Below are 26,633 nucleotides of genomic sequence, written 5' to 3' on the forward strand. Positions count from 1 at the left end.
CCAGGGAAGCCCTCTGCCTACCTCTTGAACCTTAAACCACTTTGCCCAGTGGGCTCTGACCCCTCTGGTCTTCTTTTACATCCCTGAATACAGTAAAAGCCTTCCTGTCAGGGATTTTGTACAGGTTGTTCCTTCTGCCTAGATGTCTTCCCCATTGCCTTCTTCCGTTACCCACAGCTTCTATGCATCCTCTGCTCTCAGCTCACATGGCTCTTGAGCTTTTTTCCCATGCCTCAGTTTTCTGATCTGCAAAATGGAGTTGTTAGTAGTACTTACCGAATAGGATTGCTATAACGATTAGGTGGGTAAATATGTTAAAAAATATATCAGGATGGTACTTGAACATAACTCCAAAGTTAGCTGTTATTATTATGTTTTAATAATGTTGTAGTATAACTGTTATATTATTGTTACATTACTATTATCATTCCCTAGGATGACCTTTCCTATCTCTGCAGGCTAAGTCTCCTTCCCTCACTATATGCTTTCCTAGCACCCTACACCTCTTTTCAGCACTGATCACAATAACAATTAACCAACTTTGTAATTACTTATTTAATGTCTGTATCCCACACGAATATCTATTCTTCTTGAGGGCAGGGACTATATCATTTTCATCATGTATGACTGTGTGACCATCTTCTGTGGAAGGGAGGTATGAACGGGCCCAATGTGTACTACCCATTTCAGAGATGAGAACCTGAGGCCTAGAGAATATTAGCTCATTTCCTGCCTGCTTATGAGTGGAGCTTGATACTCTGCAAGATGTGACACATAGAAAGAGCTACATAAACACCCATAAAAGGATGAAATTAAAAGTCCTGGATTGCAGTCAAGTGGGGAGGCCAGTGTTTCTGGGGCTGGACTCTGGGTCATCTGGGGTCCATCTCTGCTCTGTGTCATAGCCTGAGGGTTGACTATCATTTTTATTTGTATTTTCCCAGTTCTGCCACTAACCTTCTCCAGTCTGTGCCTCTGCCTTCCCATTCCCCAGATGAAAGCATTTGGTTAGAGGACCCCTAATGTCCTTTGGGCCTCTGTCACTGTGGGGAGGCTTCCCCTAGCCTCAGACTGTGCTGAAATCCCTGCCTTTGGAGGGCTCTGTTGGGACCAGCAGGCAAGACAGACTAACTCTGGCCCTTTGGCCTTCCTTTCTCTCTAGAACCAGGATGGAGTCTGTGTCCAGTCAGTGTCAGTGATTCTGCATCAGGACCCTCGGAGGCAGGTGACCCTGACCCAAGCAGGGGATGTCCTTCTGTTTGACCAGTACAAGGTCACCCCACCCTACACAGACGGTACGGCCATGGTGGATGAGAGCTAGCTGAAAGGTGGCGGCCCAGGCTCTTCTGGCCAAAGGCACTGCCACACGGGCAACAGCTCACATTCTAATACTGGGTGAATCAGGCCAGGGGGACACCTTGGTCCCAGGAACATGGACTCTGGACTTATAAAATTGTCTTTGTCCCCATCCCAACATGACAGTGGGCTTCATGGCAGTATGATGGCTTCTCCTAACATTAGGATATTAATGGAACTGTCTTCCATCCCTACTCTCACTATCTATTAATTATTATCCTTTCTGATTTCACAAGGTATTTGTGATAGCTCGTAGGAAGCACATCTAACAAAAATGGCAAAACCATTAAGAAATAAAATGGCACCAGAAAAAAATTAAAAAAGAAAAAAGGATAAGGGCTCAAGATTGGGAAAAGGGGAGATGCAAGAGTGTAAAGAGCCCTGCCCCCCGAAAAAAAGGCAAGCCACAAAATGTGTAAAATTCACTACAACTGAATCTAAAACTTAAAATTGCTACGATTGAATCAGAAATCATATTGTGAGCTTCCTGGTAGTCACTGTGGAAAAAAAAAAAGGGTAGTTAACAGAATTCTCCTTTGCTAGAAAAGGAAACACACGACTTAGGGAGGCAAAGCTTTAATTGGCACTCGATGCTAGAAGAAATTTCTCAGCGGGAGCTGCCATGGTAGGTTATTCCTGGGTCCTGACTTAATCATTGAATAGGATTTTCTCAAGGCTCCCCAAACCAACCCCCAGGCAGAGCCTCACTGTGTGTGAAGACTGGGCTGGGTATGGGGGTCAGCGTGGGCCATGTAGGTGGTGGCGGTGGATGGGGTGATACTGTCTGAACCTCCTACATCCCCGCTCCGGTTCTGTGCCCAGACGCCTTTGAAATCCGGAGGCTCTCGTCCGTGTTCCTGCGCGTGAGGACCAACGTGGGTGTGCGGGTGCTCTACGACCGCGAAGGACCACGGCTGTACCTACAGGTGGACCAGCGATGGGTAGAAGACACTGTGGGCCTCTGCGGCACCTTCAACGGCAACACGCAGGACGACTTCCTGTACGTGCCCTGACCCGGAACTGGAAGGAGAAGGGGAGGCAGGCCCCTTAAGAGTGTGTGCGGGCTGGCGCTGCCTAGGAACGTTTCTCCCGGGCTGCCGTGGGCTCTCAGTGTTCCCAACGTGCACCATTGATTATTTAGTCCTCTACATTTAAATTTAAGTATGTTTCTTTAAAGCATTCTTTGCGCCAAAGAATCATCCCGGGAGCTTGTTAAAATGCTGATTCCTGGGTCCCACTCCTCAAGAATCTGATTTAGGGTACTGCCCGGGAATCTAATTTTTAATAAGCACCTCTGTGATTCTAGTCTGTGAGGTCTAGAGAGATAACTTTGAGAAATACTGTTTTACAGTGAGGTCTTAAAATGGGTGGACCTCAGGCTGAGTTTGATCTGGCTCACGGTTTTGTCTGTTTTAACTGGTTGTGAACACTTTTAGATGAATATGAGCCCCCAGTAAACCAATGACGCCCAAACCCTTGCTTTCTATCCCACCAGGCCATTTTAACTCACGTACCTTTCCTGCCTGGTGCTTGTGGTTTGCATCCTGTGAGCCTCCCAGTATTCTGGGGAGGGCTATTTCCCATGGACTGACAGAGAGTTGAGAGAAAAGTCTATCTAGGCATGGACACAGTTGAGGAATTTGAGAGAGGACGAGAGTCTGACCTTCCAGAAGGGAGAACAAAGGGTTGATCTTGACGGCTGAAGGTTCTGGCCAGTCCTTCAAGTTACATGCGTTGGGTGATGCAGAAGGAAACATGAGAGGCTTTCTTCAGACAGAAATGAGAATTTGTTTGGAAAAGCAAGAACAGGAAAAACCTGAGAGCTTTTCCATGCATGTACCTTTTAAGATGTAGCATTCTACTCTGCCTTGCCTGGTGGAGCTGGTGTTAGCGCAGCTGGTTAGAATGGTGAGGGCAGACCTTGTTCGGTGTGGGCTGCTTGCCGTGCTGCTAACTGTGAACTCTGGGTGGCAATACTGCTCTGTGTAACTTGAGGGTTCTCACTGCTCTGGAGCAATAATGTGCCTGTGGTTTGCGCCAGGCAGAACCTGCCCCTCATGGACACTATGATCTCTCTCCATTTTACCATCTACACCCAGTTCGGTGACCTTTGGAGACTGGTGTTGTCTAGGAAACATGCTTCTCCCCTTCCCCCCTTTATTGCCCCTCATGTGACTATTTCCCACCTGGAAAGAGAGGGAGGGCAAAGGAGTTTGGGGGAACTGCCCTTGGGGAAGGGAAGAGGGAGTCTTAATGTGGTGAAGTTTGGTTGATGGTGTCCCCGTTTATCTCTTTCTGACGTGAAGAACTGGGGTGGGTGGTGAGGGTGGGACAGTGTATGGCCTCAAGCCCATTAGGAGCCTGTTGAACGTGATGGGTGTGTGTATGCACGCACATCTGTAATTGTATGTGTGTGAATGTGTGTAGATCCCCTTGGCTGTTTGCGTGTCTGGCATGTATTTGTGTTCTGTGGGTGTGTGTGCGTGTGTGTACATGGGCAGGTGGATGCTTACCTGGGTGTATGCTGTACGTTCGCTTGGGTGCACGTGGGCCAGTGTGTGAATGTGGCTCTGCCGTGGCTGCAGGTCCCCAGTGGGTGTGCCTGAGAGCACCCCACAACTCTTTGGCAATTCTTGGAAAACACTGTCCGCCTGCTTCCCGCTGGTCTCTGGCTCCCCGGTGGACCCCTGTGATGTGCACCTGCAAGCCGGTGAGGTGATCGGGGAGGGGAGGGAGGATGGGTGTGACTGGTTTGAGAGAGATGAGATGGGAAGCTGGGCATGAGGATGTTGACCACATTGGGTAGGAGTGATCAGAAAGGAGAAGGTGCGGGGAGGGGACTGGGCTTCCCTTCTGGTGAGGGACAGGCAGAAGGGAACCTCACGTCCTATCCCTGTCACCTACACACACATTTGTACCAGCTCCCCCATCCCAGGGCAAAAGTCCGAGGTCTCACAGTGGCCCCACCAGGCTCTACGCTCTCCTCCCATCCCCCTTATCTCACCTCCTGCCCCATCCACCTCCCACCCTCCCCCTTCCTCCAGCTGCACTGGCCTCCTTGCTCTCTTCCTACACAGCCTGGTCCTCTCCACGTCTTTGCATTTGCTGTTCCCTTCACCTGGAATGTTTTTCCCTCATAAACACATGCCTCACTCTCTCACCTCTTTCGAGTTTTTGGTCAAACATCTTTCCACTGAGGGCTTCGGACCACTGGGTTTAAAATCACAATTCCCCTCCCGCCCCAACTTGCAATCCCCATTCTCCTTCCTAGCTTTCTCTCTCTCCTTAGATTCTTCCCGTTTAATTTACTATGTAAGTCGTCTAGTGATGGTCTCCTCCAACCAGAATGTCTGCTCTATGAGGGCAGGGACTTTTGTCTGTTTCGTTCACTCCCTTGACTCCTCCTGGCATATGGATTCATGCCTGGCATATGGATTCATGCCTGGCATGAGGAATGCATTGCACGAGTGCCTGTGCATGCGCACACACGTACACACACACTCCCGTGTACAGAGTCCCCTGAGCTGTGGGGAAGGAGGGAGGGAGAGACTGGGGCCTGGGGCACCAGGCAAACCAGACCTCTGACCCTCGGCCCGTTTGTCTGTCTGCAGCCTCCTACGCCCTGCAGTCCTGCAGCGTGCTCACTGGGGAGCTGTTTGCGCCCTGCTCCGCGTACCTGAGCCCTGTGCCCTACTTTGAGCAGTGCCGCCGGGACACTTGCCGCTGTGGGCAGCCCTGCCTGTGTGCCACGCTAGCCCACTATGCCCACCTGTGCCAGCGCCATGGGCTCCCCGTCGACTTCCGTGCCCACCTGCCTGCCTGTGGTGAGCGCCCCACGCTTGTGTGCCCATGTGAGGACGGCTGGAGGAGCCGGAGCTCCAGATCTGAGTGTCCACCTGCCCCCCTGAACTCTCCCCTGGGACGTCCTACAGTCTCCTCCAGCCTAACACTCTTTCCTCCCAAACTGCTTCTCCTCCTGTGCTCTCCATCTCTGCCGAGGGCCCCCATCCATGGATTACCCAGGCCTGACACCTGGGGCACGTGTCACCTCCAGTCCCTCTCCAAGTTCTGTAAGTCTGGTCAACTGCAAATTCAGCCAGTTCTCACCACCACCATTGCCACCACCCTACTCACAGCTACCTAACAGGTGCCCCTATAGCCTCTTCTCACTGCAGCCAGAGTGAACTTTCTAAAGATCACTGGCTGTGTGGCCCTCAGGTTTGAGTGCACATGTGGCTCAATGGGCCTGGGCTGGCCCGTACCCACCCCCACTCCTACGCCAGGCCACACACCTCTCCATGTCTTGGTCATCTCTGTGCCCCCAGCCCCAGCACAGGGCCTCACTGTAAGTCTCCTACGTATGAATTAGTTCCGTTCCTAGAGCATGTTCGTAAGTAAGTTCAGTTTGTTCGTAAGTCAAACAAAGTTAGCCTAAGGTAACCAACTAACACAATCGGCTGTATAGTACTGTACTATAATAGGTTTATAATATGTTCGCATCTTTGAAAGTTCGTAACTCGAAGGTTCGTATGTAGGGGGCTTACTGTACTGGGAGTCAGGAGACCTGAGTTTTATTCCAGCCCTGCAGGTAACTTTCTGTGTGTCTGTGACAAGGCCCTGCCCGTCTCTGAGTCAAAGTTTCTCCAGAGCTGGTTGGATAGGACCACATTAGAATCATCATGGGAACTTTTAAAAAATGCACCTGTCTGAGCCATATCCAGTATCAATTAAAACAATGTATCTGGCAGTGAGGGGCAGGGGTCAGCATTTTTAAAAGCTCCCAGGTGGCTTTGATGTGCAGCCAGGGTGAGAACAACTGGGCTTGGCGGTCTAGGTGGCTCTACTGGCCCTGACAGACTGTGGGAGACCCCAGGGGAGTGGGATGGTGTCCAGATGAGGAGAGGGCAACCCTGAGTCTTGGACAAAGGGCCCTGAGAGGCTGCTGGAGGGAGCACAATTGATCTTCATAACCCATGGAAGCGAGAGAGGCAGAAGTGTGTGTGTATTTACAAACCTGTGCATGTGTGTCTATGGGTGAGTGCAGGGCTGTCAGGGGGCAGTGATTTCCACTCCTTCCGCAGTATCACTACCTAAGAGGAACGCCCCGCAGAGAAAAGGAAATACCAATGGCAGGGTCCAGGCTGAACTTGGGAGGTGGGACCCACCTCTGTGGCTCTGCCATTCTGGTGTAGTGGGAGGCAGACTGGGTTCAGATCTCAGCTGTGAACTTGACCTGCTGTGTGACCTTGGACAAATGTCTTAACTTCTCTGGTTCTCAGTTCTCCTCTTTATGCTGATGACTCCACCCCACACAGTTGTGAGTAAGAGAGAAACAAAGCACAGTTACATTCCTCACTACAGCACTGTCCTGTGAGGCTACCAAGGAGTACAGCCCCTGTGTGGCTCCGTGTGGACAAACCTGCCAGGACCTAGCCGGCCCTGAGGCCTGTGGAGTTGATGGTGGCAGCAGCCTCAGCGGGGACGAGTGTGTGGAGGGCTGTGCCTGCCCACCAGACACCTATCTGGACACCCAGGCTGACCTCTGTGTTCCCAGGTGAGCAGGCTGGCTTGAGCTCTGTGTCAGGTGGTGATGAGGCTGGGGCTCTCCAGAGCATATGAAACTGGGGTGCCTGACTGGGCCTCTCATGTCCCTACTTCATCTCACAATCTCGGGGCAGAGCTTGGAGGGTAAGCTGGGTCAGTGGTCGGGTGGGCTTCCTCTTCTAGACACCCCTCCCCCTTCCCTGGCCTCTCTTCTCAGCGCTGGCTCTTTGCTCCAGCCCAGAACAACCCGCAGAGCCAACAGGGTCTCTGCCCTCATCTCTCCTCTCCTTCCACAAATCTTTACTGACCATGTATGTTCCAGACATTTCTAGGCCGCGGGAATTCAGCAACGAACAAAACAGAGTCCTGCCCTCACAGAGCTCACATTCTGGGTGGTGAGACAGATAATAAGCAAATAAACAGATCCTTCATGGGTCTGGTGGTAACAAGAGCCAAATACAGCAGAGTGAGAACCGAGGGTCCTGGGACAGGGAGGGGTTACTGTTATGTCATATGTCATATGAAGTGAGCGTGGGAGGAAGGCCTTTCTGATGAGGTGACATTTGAGCAGAGATTTGAGTGAAGAGTGCTCCAGGCGGAGGGGCACAAGGGGAAGGCCCTGAGACCTGCCTGTGGGCATTCTCAGTGTGGCTAGAGGGCAGAGTTGTGGGGGAGGTGGGAGGTGGTGACCTCACCTCACAGGATCCTGGGGCTGACTGCCAAGGTCCTTGTACCCCTCCAGGCCTATTTCTCCATCTGTAAAATGGTATCACATTCAACTGAATAATGGGGGAACTGGAGAGAAGCCCCTTTAGGGAGCATATTTGATTCACTCACTCAGAGACCTTTTGTAGCTACAGTCCTCCCTTGAGATCCAGATGTGTGCCCTGCCCCGACCCCTTGAGTTTGAGCATTGCCAGGGAAGGGAGCCTCTGAGGGTTATATGGGGTGGAGGAGGATTTAGAGGGAGAAGGTGGTGAGAAGCACTGGGGTTGGATGAGTTCAGACATCCCTTCCAGCCCTCGACTGCTCTGCTTCAAGGCCTGCACTTGGCTGTAACCGACAGGTGCCATGGGAGGTATGTGAGAAGGCAACACAGTCTTTGGCCTCAGATGACCTACAAAGAGGAGCCTGCAGAGACAGTAGCATAAGGTTCTCCACCTTATGCTAGAAAGATGACGTATTTGGAGGGCCTAGCCTGGTGTTCACAGTATTTTAACAACCTGTGTGATATAGGCACTGACCCATCAGAACGGATGCTGGGTCTGAATGCCCCTGGCTGGCTGAGGGGTGGGGTCCCTGTCCTTGGCTGTTCCTGCCCCAGCTCCTGAGCTGGCCCACCTTTCTCTGTTCCCGGCTTGTATAGGAACCAGTGCTCCTGCCACTTCCAAGGAATGGATTATCCCCCTGGAGACAGTGACATCCCATCTCTAGGCCACTGGTGAGCTCCCTAGACAGCAGCATTATTATCTTCTCTTTATTATTATTTTTTTTAAATTTTATTTAAAAATTTTTTTTTGCGTTACGCGGGCCTCTCACTGCTGTGGCCTCTCCCGTTGCGGAGCACAGGCTCCGGACGTGTAGGCTCAGCGGCCATGGCTCACGGGCCCAGCCGCTCCGCGGCATGTGGGATCCTCCCGGACCGGGGCACGAACCCGTGTCCCCTGCATCGTCAGGCGGACCCTCAACCACTGCGCCACCAGAGAAGCCCGATTATTATTATTTTTAATCTTAGTCTGGCTGCGCTGCAGGCCATGCGGGAACTTCCCAGACCAGGGATTGAACCCGCGCCCCCTGCAGTGGAAGCGTGGAGTCTTAACCACTGGACCACCAGGGAAGTCCTATTATCCTCTCTTTAAATGGAAGTTGCTGACTAAAGAAAATTCAGCAGTGCAAAACTTTCTATGAAGCAACACCCACCCTCCCCCTCTGCACAGGGAGCCAGGGACAGAAGTGGGCATGTCCTTCTGAATCCTGCAGTAACCTGAGTGCAGTAACTCGAGGTCTCTGGGCCCTGCAGTGACTGGGTGGGCTGATCCCAGTGCCTCTCTCTCTCTCTGCAGCCACTGCAAAGATGGGGTCATGAGCTGTGGTAGCAGAGCCCCAGGTAAGGGTGACAGGGAGGGTGGGGCCTCCTTCATGGTAGTGGGGTTGTGGAGAGGGGCGTGGAGAGCTCGAGGACAGACCAGGACAGGGACACCCCACCCCAGGTCTTGTGCCGCACCGAGCCTTCTGTGTTCTTTGCCCTCTCGGGAAAGGTTCCAGCTTGGAGGGTGGCATTGTGAAATCCTGTCCCAACCTCAGCCCCACTCAAGTGGCTGTCCCTCCCGCTTCTCAAGGAGATGCTGAGACTCCATCTCCCTCAGGGGTAACCAGTTGGGGTATCTGGACAGTCCCTTGACCTCCCCTGGGTCCTGGATTTCCTCTGTCTGAACCATCACGTGTCTACTGAGGCTGACTGTGTCCAGTGCGGGATGTGGGATCACAGCAGTGGGGAGGATAGGCTGAGCCTTTGAGACGCTCACAGGCAGTAGAGATGGGGGCATCAGGGTGGCACACTGGTGGATCAGCCTGTGAGGGCCTTGGAGGTGGTAGGGCAAGGAGGCTGGAGCCTTCAGGGAGGACCTCCTGGGGTGGATGATGCCACTAAGTATGGAGATTGGCACAGAGGAGATCAGAGAATAATCATATGGCAGGTGGCAAAGAGCAGGGCCTCCAAACTCAGGTAGCCCTGGGTTCAGATCCTGCCCAGCACTCACTACCTGTGCAGCCCTGGGTAACTCACTTCACCTCTCTGAACCTTCACTTCCTCTCTTGTATATAACCTAGATTCCTATGTTCTCCCCACATTTCGTGTATGTCCCTGAGAGTGTTTTTCTTTTTGTTGTTTCTGGCTTCAGGTTTCTGCCCTTTAGGACTTTTATTTCATCTCCTGTAGCTATCCCTTTCTCTCTGTTCCATCCCAGGGTGGGCATAGAACTCAGACCCCCTTTATTGATTTTCCTAAAAAAGATCGCTCACATGGTATAAGTGTATACGGCCGACATGACTGAAGGCTCTGGGAGAGAGAGCGGGTTTATGTCACAGAAATACAGGTAAATGGGAAGTTGACTTCCATGTTGTTAAAAGTCCCCTGGCCACCTGCCACACTGCATGGCTATCCTCTTTCTGGCTCCTCTTCTGGTCCCTCTGGGGCACTTCCTCTCACCTTTTCATGCCTTTGAAAGCAGAAGTGACTTCTCTCCATTATATGGGAAAATAGGGGATAGTAATACCTCACAGAGTTGTTGCAGGATCGAATAAGAAAATGCACATGAGGGGCCTGGAACAGTACCTGGTGGAAAGGACATGTCCAGTAATTGGTACTGGTGGTGGTTATCCTATTGTGGGACAGCACATACCCCTCCCGCCCACTGTGATGTGCGCTTGGGAACCCAAGGAATGCCTCAGGGGCAGCAAGGGCACGAGAAAGCATCGGAGCCCCATCTCTGCCTGCATCCTCCAGATGCTGGTCCCCAGGTCTCCCTGGCCCGCCCTGATGCCCAGGAACCCACCCCAGGCCCAGGTGTTCCAAGCACCCTGCTGAGTGTCCAGGCTCTTGCCAGCACCACCCTCTCCTCTTCCAGCTGCTGCCTGTCCAGCAGGCCAGGTCTTCGTGAACTGCAGTGACCTGCACACCGACCCTGAGCTGAGCAGAGAGAGGACGTGTGAGCAGCAGCTGCTGAACCTGAGCCTGAGCGTGCCAGCCCATGGCCCCTGCCTCTCAGGATGCGCCTGTCCCCAAGGGTATGTATCTGTGTTGCCATGGGTTACCACTTCCAAAGGCTGGCAGAACCAGGGACCATAACGTGGAGTGAGGGGCAGGGAAAACCTCACACAGCCTTGCAGGGAGGCACCAGCCCACAGCTGGCCAGTGACAGTATAATGACTAGCGAGAATCTGAGAAAGAGCAGGAGGGTGGGGAGCCAAGCTGGAGGGGGGTCCACCTGCCTCTGCTTCTCACCAGCATGTGGCCTTGGACAAGGAAGGGGCCTAGCTCCTTTGAGGCTCAGTTTTTCATCTGTAAAATGGGAATAATAATAATTCCTACCACCTCAAGAGATTGTTGGAGGATTAAGTGAGGTGCCAACCACTGGCTGGGTGCCGGGCATACCCTAGAGGCCTCGTGGACTGAAGACTATGAGAGAGGAAACCCGTGTTTAGCTCTCAACCTTCATCCCTGCAAAATTCTGACCAGGTGGAGGGCTCAGGCCCCTGTAATACTTGAAAAAGAAAGGCCCCACCCTGTGGAAGTAGTCTCCCTCCTGGGTGCCCGAGATGCTGCCATCACAGCTGGGTGGTCTGCATGAGCTGAGTTTTGTAGGTCGCCTCATTGGTGCTCTGCATGCCGAGGTGGCTGCAGGGGCCCAGCGCCCCGCTCTGCCAGTTCTCGTTCCTGATGCTGGTCTTGCTTCAGGTCTAGGCTGAGAAGACAGTTGGGTACCTCGTCCCATGACTTGGTAGCACTGGGCTGTGTCCTCAGCCTGTGCGGAGAACAGGGCTAAACTGGGAGTCCCAGCCCAGGCCCGGCAGCCAAAGGATGTGAGAAGGGGGTCAGAGCTTCTAGGGTCGGAAAGGGAGGGAATAGTCAGTTGGAGTTTTGCTGTTTATAAAACACCTTGATATAATGATCTCCTTCAATCTCAGAGCATCCTCGGGAGAAAGGAGGGGAGGATCATTATTCCCATTTTGCAGATGAAGACACTGAGGCCAAGGGTGGGGTGCAGGGAAGTGGTCTGCCCAGAGATCCATGACTCAAACCCAACTCTGCTTACTGCAAACCCTGCCCTTTGGCCAGAGCGTGCTGGCTCTGTGAGGCCTGGAGTCTGGTCCCTACACAGAGGTCATGATGTGGTTTATGAGCCTGCCCTTTCCCAGGCAAGGGCATCCACAAGGGAGCCCTGTGAGGTTTGGAGAACTCGCACAGGACCCTAGGCCCAAGACTCTGCATTTCTAACAAGCTCCCGGGGGTTGCTGATGCTGCTGGTCTAGGAGCCACACTTTGAGTAGCAAGGTTCTAAAGCAATGTCCAACCTGAGGGATTAGTTTAACTCAGAAGATCCCGAAGCCAGAGTGGGGCTCCCTTTTCAGTCCCCAGGCTCCAAAAGGTAGGATAGGATGTGAAGATTTCTAAGGGCTCGGTGATTTTGACAAGTTACATGACCACTTGGGCCACAGTTTTCTTGTCTGTGAGGCCCGGCTGGCTGTTTGCAGGACCAGTCTGAGCAGGACAGTACCTGAATCCTCTTCCTCTGCTTCTGGCCTCCCAAAGTTCAATCCAGGTCCTGGTGCTGTGCCAAGAGCATCCAGGGTCCAGAGGACTTAATGTTTGTCACTAGCTGTGTGATGTCGGACAGGTCACTTAATGTTTATGAGCCTGAATTTGCTCACCTGTGAATTGAGGACAGTAACACCTACGGTGCAGGATTCTTGTGAGATTTAAAGAAGACAGTGGCTGCCAGGAGCCGGGCACAATAAGTGCTCCAGAGAAACTCGTCCTCTTCCCCTTCTTAGTGTTGAACCCCCATCACCTCTTGCGGTATTTGCCCTAGTGGCTCACGTGCTGTATCAAATGCCCTATGAGGAGCTTATACACACTCCATAGGGGCTTGTCAAAGGGAAATTGTTACAGTCTCAACTTTTAAAGGAAGGACAGGCATTTCCTGCCATAGTGGAACATTCTCTTGGGAGCCGGGATAGGGCTCCCAGTGATACCTAACAACCCCTGCCTGGGGCCCTCTGGGCCTCTGGTCCCTGTGCCCCTCCCCATGGTGTTTCTTAGAATCTCTGGGTGTGTGTAATCCTCCTGGGCCACTGCAGGGATCTGGGGCTGTCTGTGCTGCTCCAAGTTCCTTTGCATGTTGGTGCTGAGCCCAGGGCTCTGGGGCCACTAAGTAGTGTAGCACAGTGGTTAGGAGCACGAACTCTGGAGTCAGGCTTGAGTTCTGATTACACCACTTACTGGGTGAGTCAGTTAACTTCCCTGAGGCTCAGTTTCCTCACCTGTAAAATGGCACAGAATAAGCACTCTATGTGAGTGATGGCATTGTCTTCCTTCACCTGGATCCCATGCATGTGCAAATGCTCCCTGAGGGGGATCTGGAACAAGAGAGTCCCTTCACAGTTAAGGAGAGGGTGCTCCACAAATGGAGGGCACCTTGAAGACAGAGGCCAGAGCTTCTCTCTGCATGCTCCTGTCTGTGGTGGGCACACAGAAGGTGCTAGGGATGCAGGCAGGTCTGCAAAAGGCCAGGAGGGAGCAGTGGATGGTAGGTGGCAGGAAAGGTCCCCTCCCCGGGTGGATGGTGGGGGCCAGGGAAGGGCCTGGGGGTGAAGATGGAAGGCGGTGAGCCAGCCCATCACTGGTGTCTCATGCAATTATGGAGAAAGGAAGGGTAAGAAACCAATATTTATTGTGTATCTACTAAGTGCTAGGCAGTGTGCCCAGGTCTATAATTAAATTCTCGTAATGATCTTGGGAAGAAGGCATCATTATCCCCGTTTCACACATGAAAAACCGGAGGCTTAGAAAGGTTAAGCGGCTTCAGGTAGAGCACTGTGGATTAAGCACATGCTTTTTTATTATTTTCCTGCTTCCTCTGACTATCGCGATGAAATGTTGGTAATGGAGTAAAAAAAAGTATAAATCACCAGGGACAAAGGGAGCAGGGATGGGATGACAGTGGCATGAGATGGGTCAATAGTTTTTGAAGAAGGAACGAGGGTGGCTATGTAGAAACTGACCTTGCAGAGCAGAGGATGACAGCTGATGCTTGTAGAGAAGGAAGGCCAAGGAGAAACAGCCTACATGGTGTTGACGGCTTGAGGAACAGGAAGCTCCAGGCATCTCAGAAAGAGGGGTGGTGGGAGCAAGACAGGAGGATGAGGTGCAAGTCTGGGTAAGGAGCAGTTAAACTCCTGGATTCCCTAACCCCATCCAGCAGAGAAAGGTGGTAAGAGTTTCTAGAAATGTCAAGTCAGAGGCTTTGATCTCAGGGACACAGGAAAGGATGAGATGTAGAGTGAAAATAGGGAGATTGACTGAAAGCCTGCTGGGACCCAGCCTTCTTCCCTAGCTTGGTTCCCAGGATGGTGGCATCAAAGTTTTTGCCTCCCAGGCCAGAAATGAAAGATGATTCTTCTCCTGCAAATTGGCTGGGCCAAGAGAAAAAAAACTCTAGAAACTGACATTTTGGGAGTTCCACAACAAAAATGATGCCCCCCCCTTAAATATGGAGCTTCCAATCAATGTTTTGTGTCTCACTCTATTTCCTTTTAATTTTTTAAAAGTGAGGCATAATTTATATACAGTAAAACACACAGATTATAAGTATACAGTTTGCTAAGCTTTGATAAATTTATACCCTCTTGTAACCCACACCTCCATCAAGACAGAGAACACTTCTTTCCCCTCAAAAAATTCCTTCGAGCCCTATGCTTTTTCCTAGTTAGTGCCTCCCCCATCCCTCCACCATAGTTCTTTATTTTGGCATAGATAATCTCTGCCTGTTCTAGAACTTCATGAAAGTAGAACCATGCAGTATCTACCCTTTGATGTCTGGCTTCTTCTCCTTAGCATATGTCTTTGAGGTTGATCCATGTTGTTGCATTTTCCAGTAGTTTGTTTCTTTTTATTGCTCAGTAGTATTCCATTGTATGAACATACAGTAGTTAATTTATCCACTCAAATGTTGATGCACATTTGGGTTATTTACAGTTTGGGCTATTTTAAATAAGGCTGCTTCCTCTTGGATGAACACTTCAGCATGGAAGTGAGTCCTAGGGTAGATGTATGTTTAACTACGTAAGAAATTGCCAGATTACTTTCTAAAACATTTGTATGACTTCACCTTCTCATTGCGCGAGAGTTCTGCCTGCACCACATCCTCACTAACACTTGATGTTTTCAGTCTTTCTCATTTTTGTTATTTTAGTGAGAACATAGCCGAATAGCATTATGTTTTTAATTTGTATTTCCCTAATGACTAATGATGAGTACTTTTTCATGTGTTGTTTGGCCATTTGTATATCTTCCTTTGTAAAGTGTCCATTCGAGTCTTTTGCCTACTTTTTATTTAGCTGATTTTTTAAAAAATTGAGTTGTAGGGACTTCCCTGGAGGTCCAGTGGTTAAGACTCCACACTTCCAATGCAGGGGGCCCAGGTTTGATCCCTGGTTGGGGAACTAGATCCCGCATGTATGCCGCAACTAAGAAGTCCACATGCTGCAACTAAAGATCCCACGTGCCACAACTAAGACCTGGTGCAGCCTAAATGAATAAGTAAATAACTTTGCTTGTAAAAAAAAATTGAGTTGCAGAAGTTACAGATTCTGGATGCAAGTCCCTTGTCAGACATCTGTATTGCAAATATTTTCTCCCAGTCTGTGGTTTGCCTATCCATTTACTTACAGTGTCTTAATATGTCTAAAAACTTCTGATGAGCAGAAGGTTAAAATATTGGTGATGTTTACCTTATCACTTTTTTCTTTATGATTAGTGCTCTCTGTGTCCTAAGAAATCTTTGACACAGTTCCAAAGATATTCCTCTATGTTTTCCTCTAGGAGCTTTATAAATTTTGCTTTTACATTTGGATCTATAATCTATCTAAAATTATTGTATTTTGTATATGCTGTAAAATGGAGTTGTTTCATTTTATTTTTTCTGATGGATATCCAGTGGTTCTAGCCGCATTTAAAAAAAGACTTTACTTTCCCTATTGAATTGTTTTGGCACCTTAAAAAAAAAATCAATTGACTATATAAATGTCGGTCTATTTCAGGACTCTATTTTTTCTTTTAACATCTTTATTGGAGTATAATTGCTTTACAATGGTTTGTTAGTTTCTGCTTTATAACAAAGTGAATCAGTTATACATATACATATATTCCTATATCTCCTCCCTCTTGTGTCTCCCTCCCACCCTCCCTATCCCACCCCTCTAGGTGGTCACGAAGCACCGAGCTGACCTTCCTGTGCTGTTTCCCACTAGCTATTTTACATTTGGTCGTGTATATATGTCCATGCCACTCTCTCACTTCGCCCCAGCTTACCCTTCCTCCCTCTGTGTCCTCAAGTCCATTCTCTACCTCTGTGTCTTTATTCCTAGGACTCTTTATTCTGTTCCATTGATCTATTTGTCTATCTTTAGGCCAATATCACACTGTCTTGATTTTTGAAGGTTTATAGTAAGTCCTGAAATCAGAAATTGATAGTGTTCGGACTTTGTTCCTTTTCAAAGTTTTTTTTGGCACTTCTAGGTCTTTGAATTCCAATGTAAATTTAGGACCAGCTTGTCAATTTCTACAAAACAGCCTCTGGGATTCTGATTGGGATTGTGCTGAATCTATAGGTCACTTTGGGAGAACTGACATCTTCATACTAGTGAGTCCTCCGATCTGCAAACATGTCATTATTGCTCCATTTACTGGGCCTTCTTTAATTTCTCTCAGCAGTGTTTCATAGTTTTCACCTAAGGTTTTGCACATTTGTCATTGAATTTATTTATAGATATTTGGTGTTTTTGTCTTTCGTTCCATCTAAGTTGTCAAATTTATAGGCACATCTATGATGATTTTTCACCTAGTCTATCAGTAATGGAGAAGAACGTTGAAATCTCCAACTATAATTGTGCTTTTGTCTCCTTTCTCCTTTTAGTTCTATGAGTTTTTGCTTCTGTTTTTGAAGCTCTCATACTTGGTGCATGCCCATTTAGGATTCTTATGTTCTCTTGATAAATTGACTCTTTTGTTATTATGAAATAGCCCTCGTTATTGCTGTTAGTACTACTTATCTTGAAGTCTACTTTGTCTAATGTTAATATAGCCACTCTGTCTTGTGACTAGTGTTTGCATGATATCTTTCCCCATCATTTTACTTTTAGCTTATCTGTGCCTTTATATTTCAACTGTGGCTTTTGTAAACAGAATATAGTTGGGTCTTGCTTTTTTCACTAGTGTTGCGGTTTCTCCCTTGTAATTAGAGGGTTTATGCATTTGCCTTTAATGTAATTGGACTGAGTTTAATACTACCATCTTGTTATTTGTTTGTCCTTTCTTTGTTTTTTCTTTTTTTCTTTCTTCTTTTGGGTTCAGTATTTTTTAGTATTCTATTTTTTTCTCCTTTATTGCATTTCAAGTATATATCCTGGTATTTTTTATTTTTGTGGTTCTCTAGAGATTACAATATGTATCTTTCATTTATCACAGTCTACCATGAATTAATGTTTCACCACTTTAGGTAGAATACTTGTAACAGTCTGCTTTCATTTACTTCCTTCTTGTCATTTGTACTATTATTGTCATACATTTTACTTCTACGCGTGTTATAAACCCCACAATTCATTGACGTTAATCTTGTTCTAAATGCTCAGTTATCTCTTAAAGAAATTAAAAATAATTAAAAATATTTACCAACATATTTTCTACTTTTGGAGCTCTTCATTCCATGTGAATCTGAGTTTCCATCTTCCTGAAAAATTCCCCTTAACATTTCTTTTCAGTGCAATCTACTAGTTACTCTGTGAGCCACCTGGGTAGGAAGGGTCAATGCCCATGTCCATGGTCTGTTCATTAGTATACATCTAGTGCCTATGGGACAACTGGCATCCAGCCTGGCGCGGGTGGGGGGCAGCATGTGGCTGGTAGAGATGAGCCTTGCTTCCTGATGTATGGCAGAGACTTCTGAGCTGGGCCAAGTCCGTCTCTGGTTTTTCCAGTTACCGAGGTACCTCTGAACCCCACTGGGCAGCAGCAGGATGCTGGTGGGTACGTGGCCACTCTCTTCCAGGGTAAATGCTGAGAGCCACTCCGGGGCATCTGTGTGGATACAGGGTCCTCCACAGGTGACAGAGATGGGAAGGGTGCTCTCCTGACCACCTGCTTGCTGTGTCCTTTTAGCCTGCTCAGACACGGGGATGCCTGTTTCCTGCCAGAGGAGTGCCCATGCACTTGGAAGGGGAAGGAGTACTTCCCTGGGGACCAGGTCATGTCTCCCTGCCACTCCTGGTAAGTGAGGGCCCCATCCAGGCTCTGCTTTTTGCTGGGGGTGAGGATGGATATGGGACGCATGATCATGAGTACAATCTAGCATCCCCCCTCAACCATGTTCATATTCATGTTGTGTGTTTCTGTGCTACGTAGGGGTTTGTGTATATATACAAGTGTACACATAGAATTTTGGGGAGTGTTTTTGTGAGTATTTACACGAATGTGAGTTTGATCAAACATGTATATGAGTGTGTGTAGATGTGTATTTGTAATCATGACGATGTGTTTGCATATGTATATGGATGTGCAAGTGTGGGCATGTGTCCAAACCGCATAGACTGCATATGTGAATGTATATGCACATGCATATATATGAAGAGCTGGGCATTCATAATCCTGAATATGTTAGTGAATACATACAGTTATGAATTTGTGTATGTATACAGCTATATTTATATACATTTGTGTGCATCTCCATCCATTTAGTATGTGGGGACATGTATGTGCAAAGTGTGTGAATATGTGCACGCACTGGGTGTGCATATTTGTATTTACATGTAAGTGAACAATATGTAAAATGTGCATTTGTGATTTCCTATGAATATGTACGTGCTTATATGTGCGAGTAAGTTTATATGTGAATATATTTGCACACTGTATATCTGTTAATATAAGTATACATACGTGAGAGTGTGTGTACCTGGATTGAATTCTTTGAAAACGGGCTTGGGGCCAGTTCTGTAGAGCCGGCCCTGGGCCAAGCAGCAGGGAATGGAAGTGGGTAGAGACTCAACCTCCTAAATATCCTCCCAGGCTTCCACTGCTGCTGTACCTAACTCATGTTAATTCACTTTCCAAAGGCTTGGTTCCTGGAGGTGTCTATGGTGATTCTTTTTTTAATTAACTTGTTTTCCCACTCTCCACCTGTCCTCTGCTTCTGGGAGAGCTCAGCATCTCTCCCACCTTGTAACCACCTAAATCTTGAGGTTCCCCAATGACCCCCCCCACCCCCTGCAAAGGCCTTATAACTACCCAAACAGCTAATGAGGCCTTTCAACCCATGCCTTCCAGGCTGGGCGGCCTCTGTTGTGGCTCCTTTGCCAGATGTCCTCTGTGTTCCTGGCACACAGAGGCATGGGAGCCTCCCTGACATTCCCCCTGTGCCCTTGCGCCCCTGCAGAGGGCCCGACCTGGGCTTTCCAGGGCTCTGAGAATCCAAGTGCTGCTCTAGCCCTGATGTGTCTGCAGGATCAAGGTGGCCCTGCCACTGCCCCAGGGCGTCAGGGGACACATCAGGGACCCCCTGAGCCCTGGCTCCTACAACTCTCTGGAAAATGGCCAAAGCACATCAGCTAGACTAGTGGGGCTAGGGTGAAGAGGGGAAGGAAACAGGACGAGGACCCCTCAAAGAGGTCTGGCCAGCTCATACCAGTGGGGGTCCCCACCCATTGGAACCTATTCCTTCTTAGCCCCACATCACATTCCAGTGACTGTCCAAGGGGTTGGGCTGGGCACAAGACCCTGTGTAAAGTAACTTCAGGTCAGGCTTGGTGTATTGATTCCTGGTCTGGTGTTTCGGAGATGGGTGTGTTCTGTATGAGCCCTTTCCAGCCACTCAGCTCCCCTGAGCCCTACATCTCTTGTAGGCTGAGGAAGGTCTCCTAGACTTCGGGATTCATCTCGCATTAATGAGTGTGTGCTCCATCTCACTGCTCCCTTTTTATTGCAGAACTTCTCAAAACAGTTGTCTATATTTGCTGCTTTCAATTCCTCTTCTCCCATTCTCCCTTCCATTCCACAAAAACTATCCCTACCAAGGTCACCGATAATCTCCATGGTGTTATATCCAGTGTTTATCACTTGGTCCACATCTTCCTAGACCTATTAGCAGCATTTGACACAGTCAGTCATTTGTTATCATTCTCTACCGTCATACCTTTCTTCATGTGACTCTGGGATTCCCCACCCTCTTGATTTTTCCTCCTGCCTCTCTTTTTTTCTTTTGTGGTACGTGGGCCTCTCACTGTTGTGGCCTCTCCCGTTGTGGAGCACAGGCTCCGGACGCGCAGGCTCAGAGGCCATGGCTCACAGGCCCGGCCACTCCGCGGCATGTGGGATCTTCCCGGACCGGGGCACGAACCTGTGTCCCCTGTATTGGCAGGCGGACTCTCAACCACTGCTCCACCAGGGAAGCCCCCCCAATCCCCTTTATCTTGCTTCTTCCCCCCCACAGCACTCATCACCTTACCCACTCTACTACCTACTCATGCTTACTTATTTAGTGTGTAGCTTCCTCCTCTAGAATATAAGCTTCACAAGGGCAGAGGGTTTTTGCTGTTTTGTTCACTGATGTATCTGAAACTCCTAGAATAATGCCTGGGATATGGTAGATGCTTATGACTTGTTGAATGAACGAGTGAATGAATGAACGATTGGAGTGGTAAAGAGAGTGTGGACGTTGGAGTCAAATAGATCTGGATTCAGTCTTGGCTCTGTTATTTGTTGGCTTAACCTCTCTGAGCCCCAGTGTGTCCTACATAAAACGGGGACGCACCCTGCCACCCTTTGGGCATCTGTTGGAGGTCAATGATGTTTGTTGACCTCTGGCCCAGGGGCATACAGTGGGCGCTCAATGGGCACACAGTGGGCGCTCGATGGGCAGTGGCTCCATCTTGGACATTCAGGGTGGGGGCAGGGCATGCCCTGTCAGGGGTCTGGGCATGTGTGTTTCAGTGTGTGCCAGCACGGCTCGTTCCAGTGCGCCCTCCACCCCTGTGCCTCCACCTGCACCGCCTATGGCGACCGGCATTACCGCACGTTTGATGGGCTCCCATTTGACTTCGTGGGAGCATGCAAAGTGCACCTGGTCAAGGTTAGTGCCTGGGTGTGTACCAGCTGGCTCTACAGGGACCCAGAGCAGCTGGTACATAATTAGGTGGTGGGAGGATCTGAGCCCTGGTGTGTGGCAATTTAGAGACGCAAGATTGGGGCTGGACAGAGCCCACCAGTCTGCCTGTCCTCCTGCCAGTCACCATTATAACCTTGCCCCCTTGGGTGCCAGTGGTTTTTCTGTCTGTAATAGTAAAAGCAAATGCTTTCTGGGCTTTTATTATACCCCTGGTGGTCTACCAAGCCATTTTAAAGCATTATTTCAATTAGCTCTTACAGCAAGACAGAGTTTATTGAGCCCATGTTATAGCTGGAGTAACTTGGGCTTAGGGAAGTTGGTATCTCACCTGAGACCACACAACTAGTCAGGGACAGAATTGGGGTCAGGTTGGAACCAAGAAATCTGACTGGAGAGTTGGTGTGCAGGCAGGATCCCCTCCAGAAGGAGAAAAGGGTACCAACAGAGTGGGTGGGAGAGTGCCTCAGACACATTCAGGGACCTTGGTTTTGCTAAGGGCCTGTCCATCTCATTATATGATAGTAAAAGTAACAGTAATAATAATAATAATAATGACAAACCTTCTGTGGAATAAGTCCTATCTATGGGGCAGGCACTGTGCTGGCGTCTTTCACATAATTTCAATAACTCCACAAGACAAAGATTGTAGACCTTGTTTTATTTTTTAAATTTCAAAGGTTTTGCATGCTCTTCACTAACATTTAAAACAATATAGAAGCATATATTAAAAACAAATATTCCTCTTCACATCTCTTCTGTTCCTACTCCCTGCTGAATAAGCACTCATAACAGCTAGGTGTGAATCCTGCAAGATCATTTTCCATAAGACAGACAGACAGACAGACACACACACGTTTTGTTTAATTTCTATGAATAGAATCCAGCAATTTGGTTTTATCACTTAATAGTGTATTTTGGACATTATCTCATATAGTCAGTAAATTTTTCTTCTTCTTTTTGTAGAATTCCACAGAAAAGGTGTACTCCAGTTTGTTTTGTAATTCGCCATTGATGGACATTTCGGTTGTTGTCAATATTTAAATGCTCAGTGAATACTTGTGTGGATGTGTCTCTAGATGCTTCGAAGTAGAATTGCTATAAAAGTTATACATTTAGAACTGTTGTCCAGTGCCTGCAAATTGCCCTCCAAAAAGGCTTACATTACCATCATCAGTGTGTGTAAGACGGTGCCCCTTCCCCTACACCCCTGTCAACACCAGTCATCCCTATTATATATTCATTCATTCACTCATCAGACACTTTTTGGAGAATCCCTACATGCTAAACACTGTACCAGGCACCCAAAACAAAACTGAACTTCAGAGAACTGAAGTAAGTTGCCCAGAGTCACAGCTCATATGAAGTAGAAGTGGGTTGAAAACTATTTCAGAGTCTGTGTCCCCCTACCCCATGCCTCCCATCAGAATCTCTTCTCTCCCCGGTTTATTGCACTAACTTATTTCTCCTCAGAGCACATCAGATTTCAGCTTCTCTGTGATTGTAGAAAACGTAAACTGCTACAGCTCTGGCATCATCTGCAGGAAATTTATTTCCATCAACGTTGGGAACTCACTCATCATCTTCGATGACGACTCAGGAAATCCCGTAAGGCCTGGTGCAGGTGAAGGTTGTATGGACAATTTGCTGGTTAATAGAGGGCAGAAGAGGGCTAAGGACTGGTTTCCTTACCACAGCACTTTCTCTTGGAGCCACTGAGTCCGCAGCCCAGACTGAATTCCTTGGCCACGGCCAGGAGCCCAGAGGTCAATGTCAGGGCATGAGGGAGGCAGAGGAATTGGTGAACTCCTGGGGCCGGGCAGTGACTTGTAGCCAGGCCCAGCTGACCCAGGTGTTGGGGGACACTCTGGCCTCAGGAATGGCCACCTCTGTCCCCCTAGAGTCCGGAGAGCTTCCTGGATGAGAAGCAGGAGGTCCACACGTGGCGAGCAGGGTTTTTCACGCTGGTACATTTCCCACGGGAACACATCACCCTCTTATGGGACCAGAGAACCACGGTGCACATTCAGGCGGGGCCACAGTGGCAGGTAGTCATGTGATCAGTGACCCTCACGGGCCCTGTGCTCCTTCCTAGAGCCAAGCCAGCCCACTGGGTGTCCTTGCATGAGCTGTACCCTCACCAAAGAGCCAGGAGCCTCATGCCTGCTGTCCTATCTGCCCCACCCGACTCTGGGCCCCTTCTCCTCTGACTCTTCTCTCTCTGCACACTGTGACCCCAGTAGTTGCTTCTGGGCCCACGACAGACTCCTAGGCTCAGGGCGACCCCTCTGCCTGTGGCTCACCCTCGGAATGCCTGAAACTGACCATTCTCTCTTCTTTCAGGGCCAGCTGGCAGGACTCTGTGGGAACTTTGACTTAAAGACCATCAATGAGATGAGGACCCCAGAGAAGTTAGAGTTAACTAACCCCCAGGAGTTTGGTGGCAGTTGGGCTACAGTTGAGGTAAAACCTCTCCAAGCTGGCTCACTCCTCTCACCCAAATGGACCCTGGTCACACTGAGAGAAACTGGCCACAGGTCAGGGGAGAGGGACATTGGTGCAAGGCTGCTCCTGCAACCTCTCTCTCAGCTTCTGACCCAGCATCCTCAGCCCTGGACTCTGTCCTGTGGCCTGAGGACATGCACCATCCCATCTCACACATCAGACCCCAGACCAAGCCCTGGTAGGAGGGCTGAGGCTGAGAAGGAGACAAAGTCTCTGTCCTAGGAGAGATAACCACCTAGTAGGGAAGATGAGTCTTGTTGAAGCATTACCATCTTACCCATCTCTGTGCCCCTGGTGCCTGGCGATAGGTCTGGCACACAGGAGAGACCAAGAGAGACCGGCATAGGTTGGGGCAATTAGAGAAGGCTTCCTGAAGGTGGTGGCACTAGTGTGGTACTTAAAAGACAGACCATATTTGGATGGAGGAATGTATCAGAGAGAGGGAGGACAATATTAGCAGAGGCAGAAATGATAGGGGATGTCTCTGAGGTTTGGGAGATGTCTGAGGCTGCCAAGCTGTGAGCGATGGGAGGAAAAATCACTGAGCTGACAGCAGGAGATCTGGGTTCTTGTCTTATTCTTTTACTTAAAAAGTTATTTTATTTTGTTTGTTTTATTATTTGGGGTTCTTGTGTTAGATCATCCAGTGACTTGCTGGGTGACCTTGAGTAAGTCCCATCTTCTCTGTGGTCCTCTGTGAAGTGAAGGGGCTGGGAGAGGGATAATGGATAGATTTCACTTCATGTGACAAATCTGATCAGTCAGATGAGGCTGCCTGGGCAGCTATGTTGAGAAATACCAACACTTGTGTCAGGCTCAGCTGGAAGAACTGTGAGTGATTAGTTATGTCTGCCATGGGTGCTGCATTAGAGAGTGGTGATATGAGTGTTAGATATTTTCCTTTCCTGGACCGAGTGATCTTAGGTTCCTAGTTCTCTGTTGGGGAGTAGGTGGAGATAAGCCTATGTAGACTGGTGTCAGGGGAGCAGTTAGTCATGGCCTGGAGCTAAATGTAATCCTGAGGTGGGGCAAGGCTGTTCTCACAGCCTCAGAAAAGTATGCTCTAACCCATTCCATTTTAGAGAAGCTGAGTGGGTGACTCACCTTTATTGCTTCCCTCCTCTCACCCTTCACTGTCATTTCTCTCTCAATAATCCGCTTAGGCATACCCTGAGGGGCTCTAGTGACAATGTAGGCCGGGGGAGGAGGTTCAGCAGACATCAGGGAAATCTGTATTCGTTTTCTATGGCTGTGTAACACCATAACTGCGGACTTAGCAGTATCCAACCACACACATGTATTATCTCACGGTTTCTGTGGGTCAGGAGTCAGGGCACAGCTTGATTCGGTTCTCTGCATACAGTATCACAGGCTGCAGCCAAGGTGTCAGCCAGGGCTGGGCTCTCATCTGAAGGTTCGACTGGAGAGGGATCTGCTTCTCTGACCACTCATGTGGTGTTGACAGCCATTCCTTGTAGTCATAGAACTGAGAGCTTTAGGTTTTTTGTGAGCTGTTGGCCCAGGACGACCCTCAGCTCCTAGAGACCACCCACTATTCCTGCCACGTGCCATTCACAGCCAGCAAGGGAGAGACTCCAGCCAGATGGGCTCTGCACTCTTATATAACATGACAATGCAGTCACTGGCACATAACCCCATCCATGTGTCACCTTTGCTGTCTTTTGTCGACTTGTCAGTTTGGTCCCTCCCACATTCAAGGGCAGGGGATTATACAAGGATGTGAACACAGGAGGCCGGGATCAAGGGAGCCACTCTAAGAGTCTCCACCACATCAGGCAACAGGCATTTGAGGGGTAGGGAGATCAACAGCGCTGCCTTTGCCCCCTCAGTGCCCAGACACCCTCGACCCCCGAGACACATGTGTCCTGAATCCTCTCCGAGAACCCTTTGCCAAAAAGGAGTGCAGCATCCTGCTCAGCGAGGTGTTTGAGACCTGCCACCCTGTGGTGAGTGGACGCCAGGCCTGGCTACTCCTGGGCCCCCTTCCCACCTCCCTGGAATCCCTTCTGCTCTCAGACCCTCCATGCCTTGGAGAGACACCTCAGGTCTAGAGGAAAGATTCACCTCTGCCATTCCCTTGCCTCTGGTCTGCTCGGATGAGTCTGCCCTGTTTCCCTGGGACAGACACAGTCAAACAGCTTCTGTGCCCTTTTCAAGCCTATCTCAATCTGGCTCTTCCTCCCAATCATGAAGTTCTTCTGAATGGTGAACACAGACCCCTCATGCTGTGGCATCAGCCCTCAGTGGAGACAGAGGAGAGCTGGTGCTCAGCTCTGCATGGCCCCCTCCAGGGCCTCGAAGGCTGCCATCAGATGGGCTTTGGCTGTCTCTGGCCCTGGCTGGGGGTTCACACCTCACGTCTGTTTCTCAGCCACACCCTAAGCCCTTGGATCCAATAGCCTAGGCCCGAGGAAGGAGAAAGCTTAGTTCTCAAAAGCAGGGTCTACCTGGGTCACGGAGTTAACGTTTCCTCTCAGCTGCCTGCCTTTCTGTCCTCACCCCCACATGGGCAGCTCGCCCCATCCTGTGGTCCCTCCACGTTTATGCTGCTGCCTGAGGCTGAGTGGCATCAGCCCAGAAGCTGAAGGGCTAACATTCAGGGTCTGTCCTCTGACATCTGACTTCTGACCTCCTCTAGGTCGATGTCACTTGGTTTTACTCAAACTGCCTGACAGACACATGTGGGTGCAGCCGGGGCGGTGACTGTGAGTGCTTCTGTGCCAGCGTGTCTGCCTATGCCCACCAGTGCTGCCAGCATGGGGTGGCCGTCGATTGGAGGACCCCGCACCTTTGCCGTGAGTGTCCAGACCAGTCACCCGAGGGGGAGAGTGGGGCCCCTTCTGTGGGCAGGCCTGTGGGGTCCCATCACTCTGGCCTGTGCTTATCATTCATTGAATTCTTATAACTACCCTGTGAAGTAGGACTGTTTATTCCTGTTTTACAGTTGGAGAAATGGGCTAGAAAGAGAGAGATTAAGTAACATGCTCAAGGTCACACAGGTTGGTGGAGGAGCCAGGGCTCAACTCCATTGCAGATGGTCTGGCTGCAAACCCATGCTCTTAACCACTTTACCAGAGGAGTCAGGAGCCCTGGGTTCCAGACCCAGAGCTGCCATTTGCAAGCTGTGTGACCACGAACAAGTCCCCCAACCTCTCTGGGGCTCCATTTTCTCATCTGAAAAATAGGAATAGACATGTCCCACCAGGTTTATTGTGAGGGTCAAACGAGATAGTGAATGTGAAAGCCCTTTGTCAGGAGAGACTCATGGGGTCCATC

General features: G+C 49.5%; 1 protein-coding gene across 1 annotated transcript in view; it reads left to right on the forward strand.

The window, feature by feature from the left end:
- The window catches only part of OTOG (otogelin), an 84,962-nt gene that overhangs the window by 21,828 nt on the left and 36,501 nt on the right, over window positions 1-26,633 (forward strand). The window contains exons 16-30 of the mRNA XM_065882112.1: window positions 1,163-1,295; window positions 2,179-2,356; window positions 3,942-4,066; window positions 4,968-5,180; window positions 6,718-6,910; window positions 8,267-8,341; window positions 8,964-9,007; window positions 10,527-10,686; window positions 17,837-17,944; window positions 20,660-20,798; window positions 22,305-22,439; window positions 22,733-22,879; window positions 23,175-23,294; window positions 25,187-25,303; window positions 25,996-26,152. Coding sequence (XP_065738184.1) covers window positions 1,163-1,295; window positions 2,179-2,356; window positions 3,942-4,066; window positions 4,968-5,180; window positions 6,718-6,910; window positions 8,267-8,341; window positions 8,964-9,007; window positions 10,527-10,686; window positions 17,837-17,944; window positions 20,660-20,798; window positions 22,305-22,439; window positions 22,733-22,879; window positions 23,175-23,294; window positions 25,187-25,303; window positions 25,996-26,152 — 2,044 coding nt within the window. The remainder of the gene's footprint in view (window positions 1-1,162; window positions 1,296-2,178; window positions 2,357-3,941; window positions 4,067-4,967; window positions 5,181-6,717; window positions 6,911-8,266; window positions 8,342-8,963; window positions 9,008-10,526; window positions 10,687-17,836; window positions 17,945-20,659; window positions 20,799-22,304; window positions 22,440-22,732; window positions 22,880-23,174; window positions 23,295-25,186; window positions 25,304-25,995; window positions 26,153-26,633) is intronic.

Source organism: Phocoena phocoena, chromosome 8 (genome assembly GCF_963924675.1).
Source record: "Phocoena phocoena chromosome 8, mPhoPho1.1, whole genome shotgun sequence".
NCBI lineage: Eukaryota > Metazoa > Chordata > Mammalia > Artiodactyla > Phocoenidae > Phocoena > Phocoena phocoena.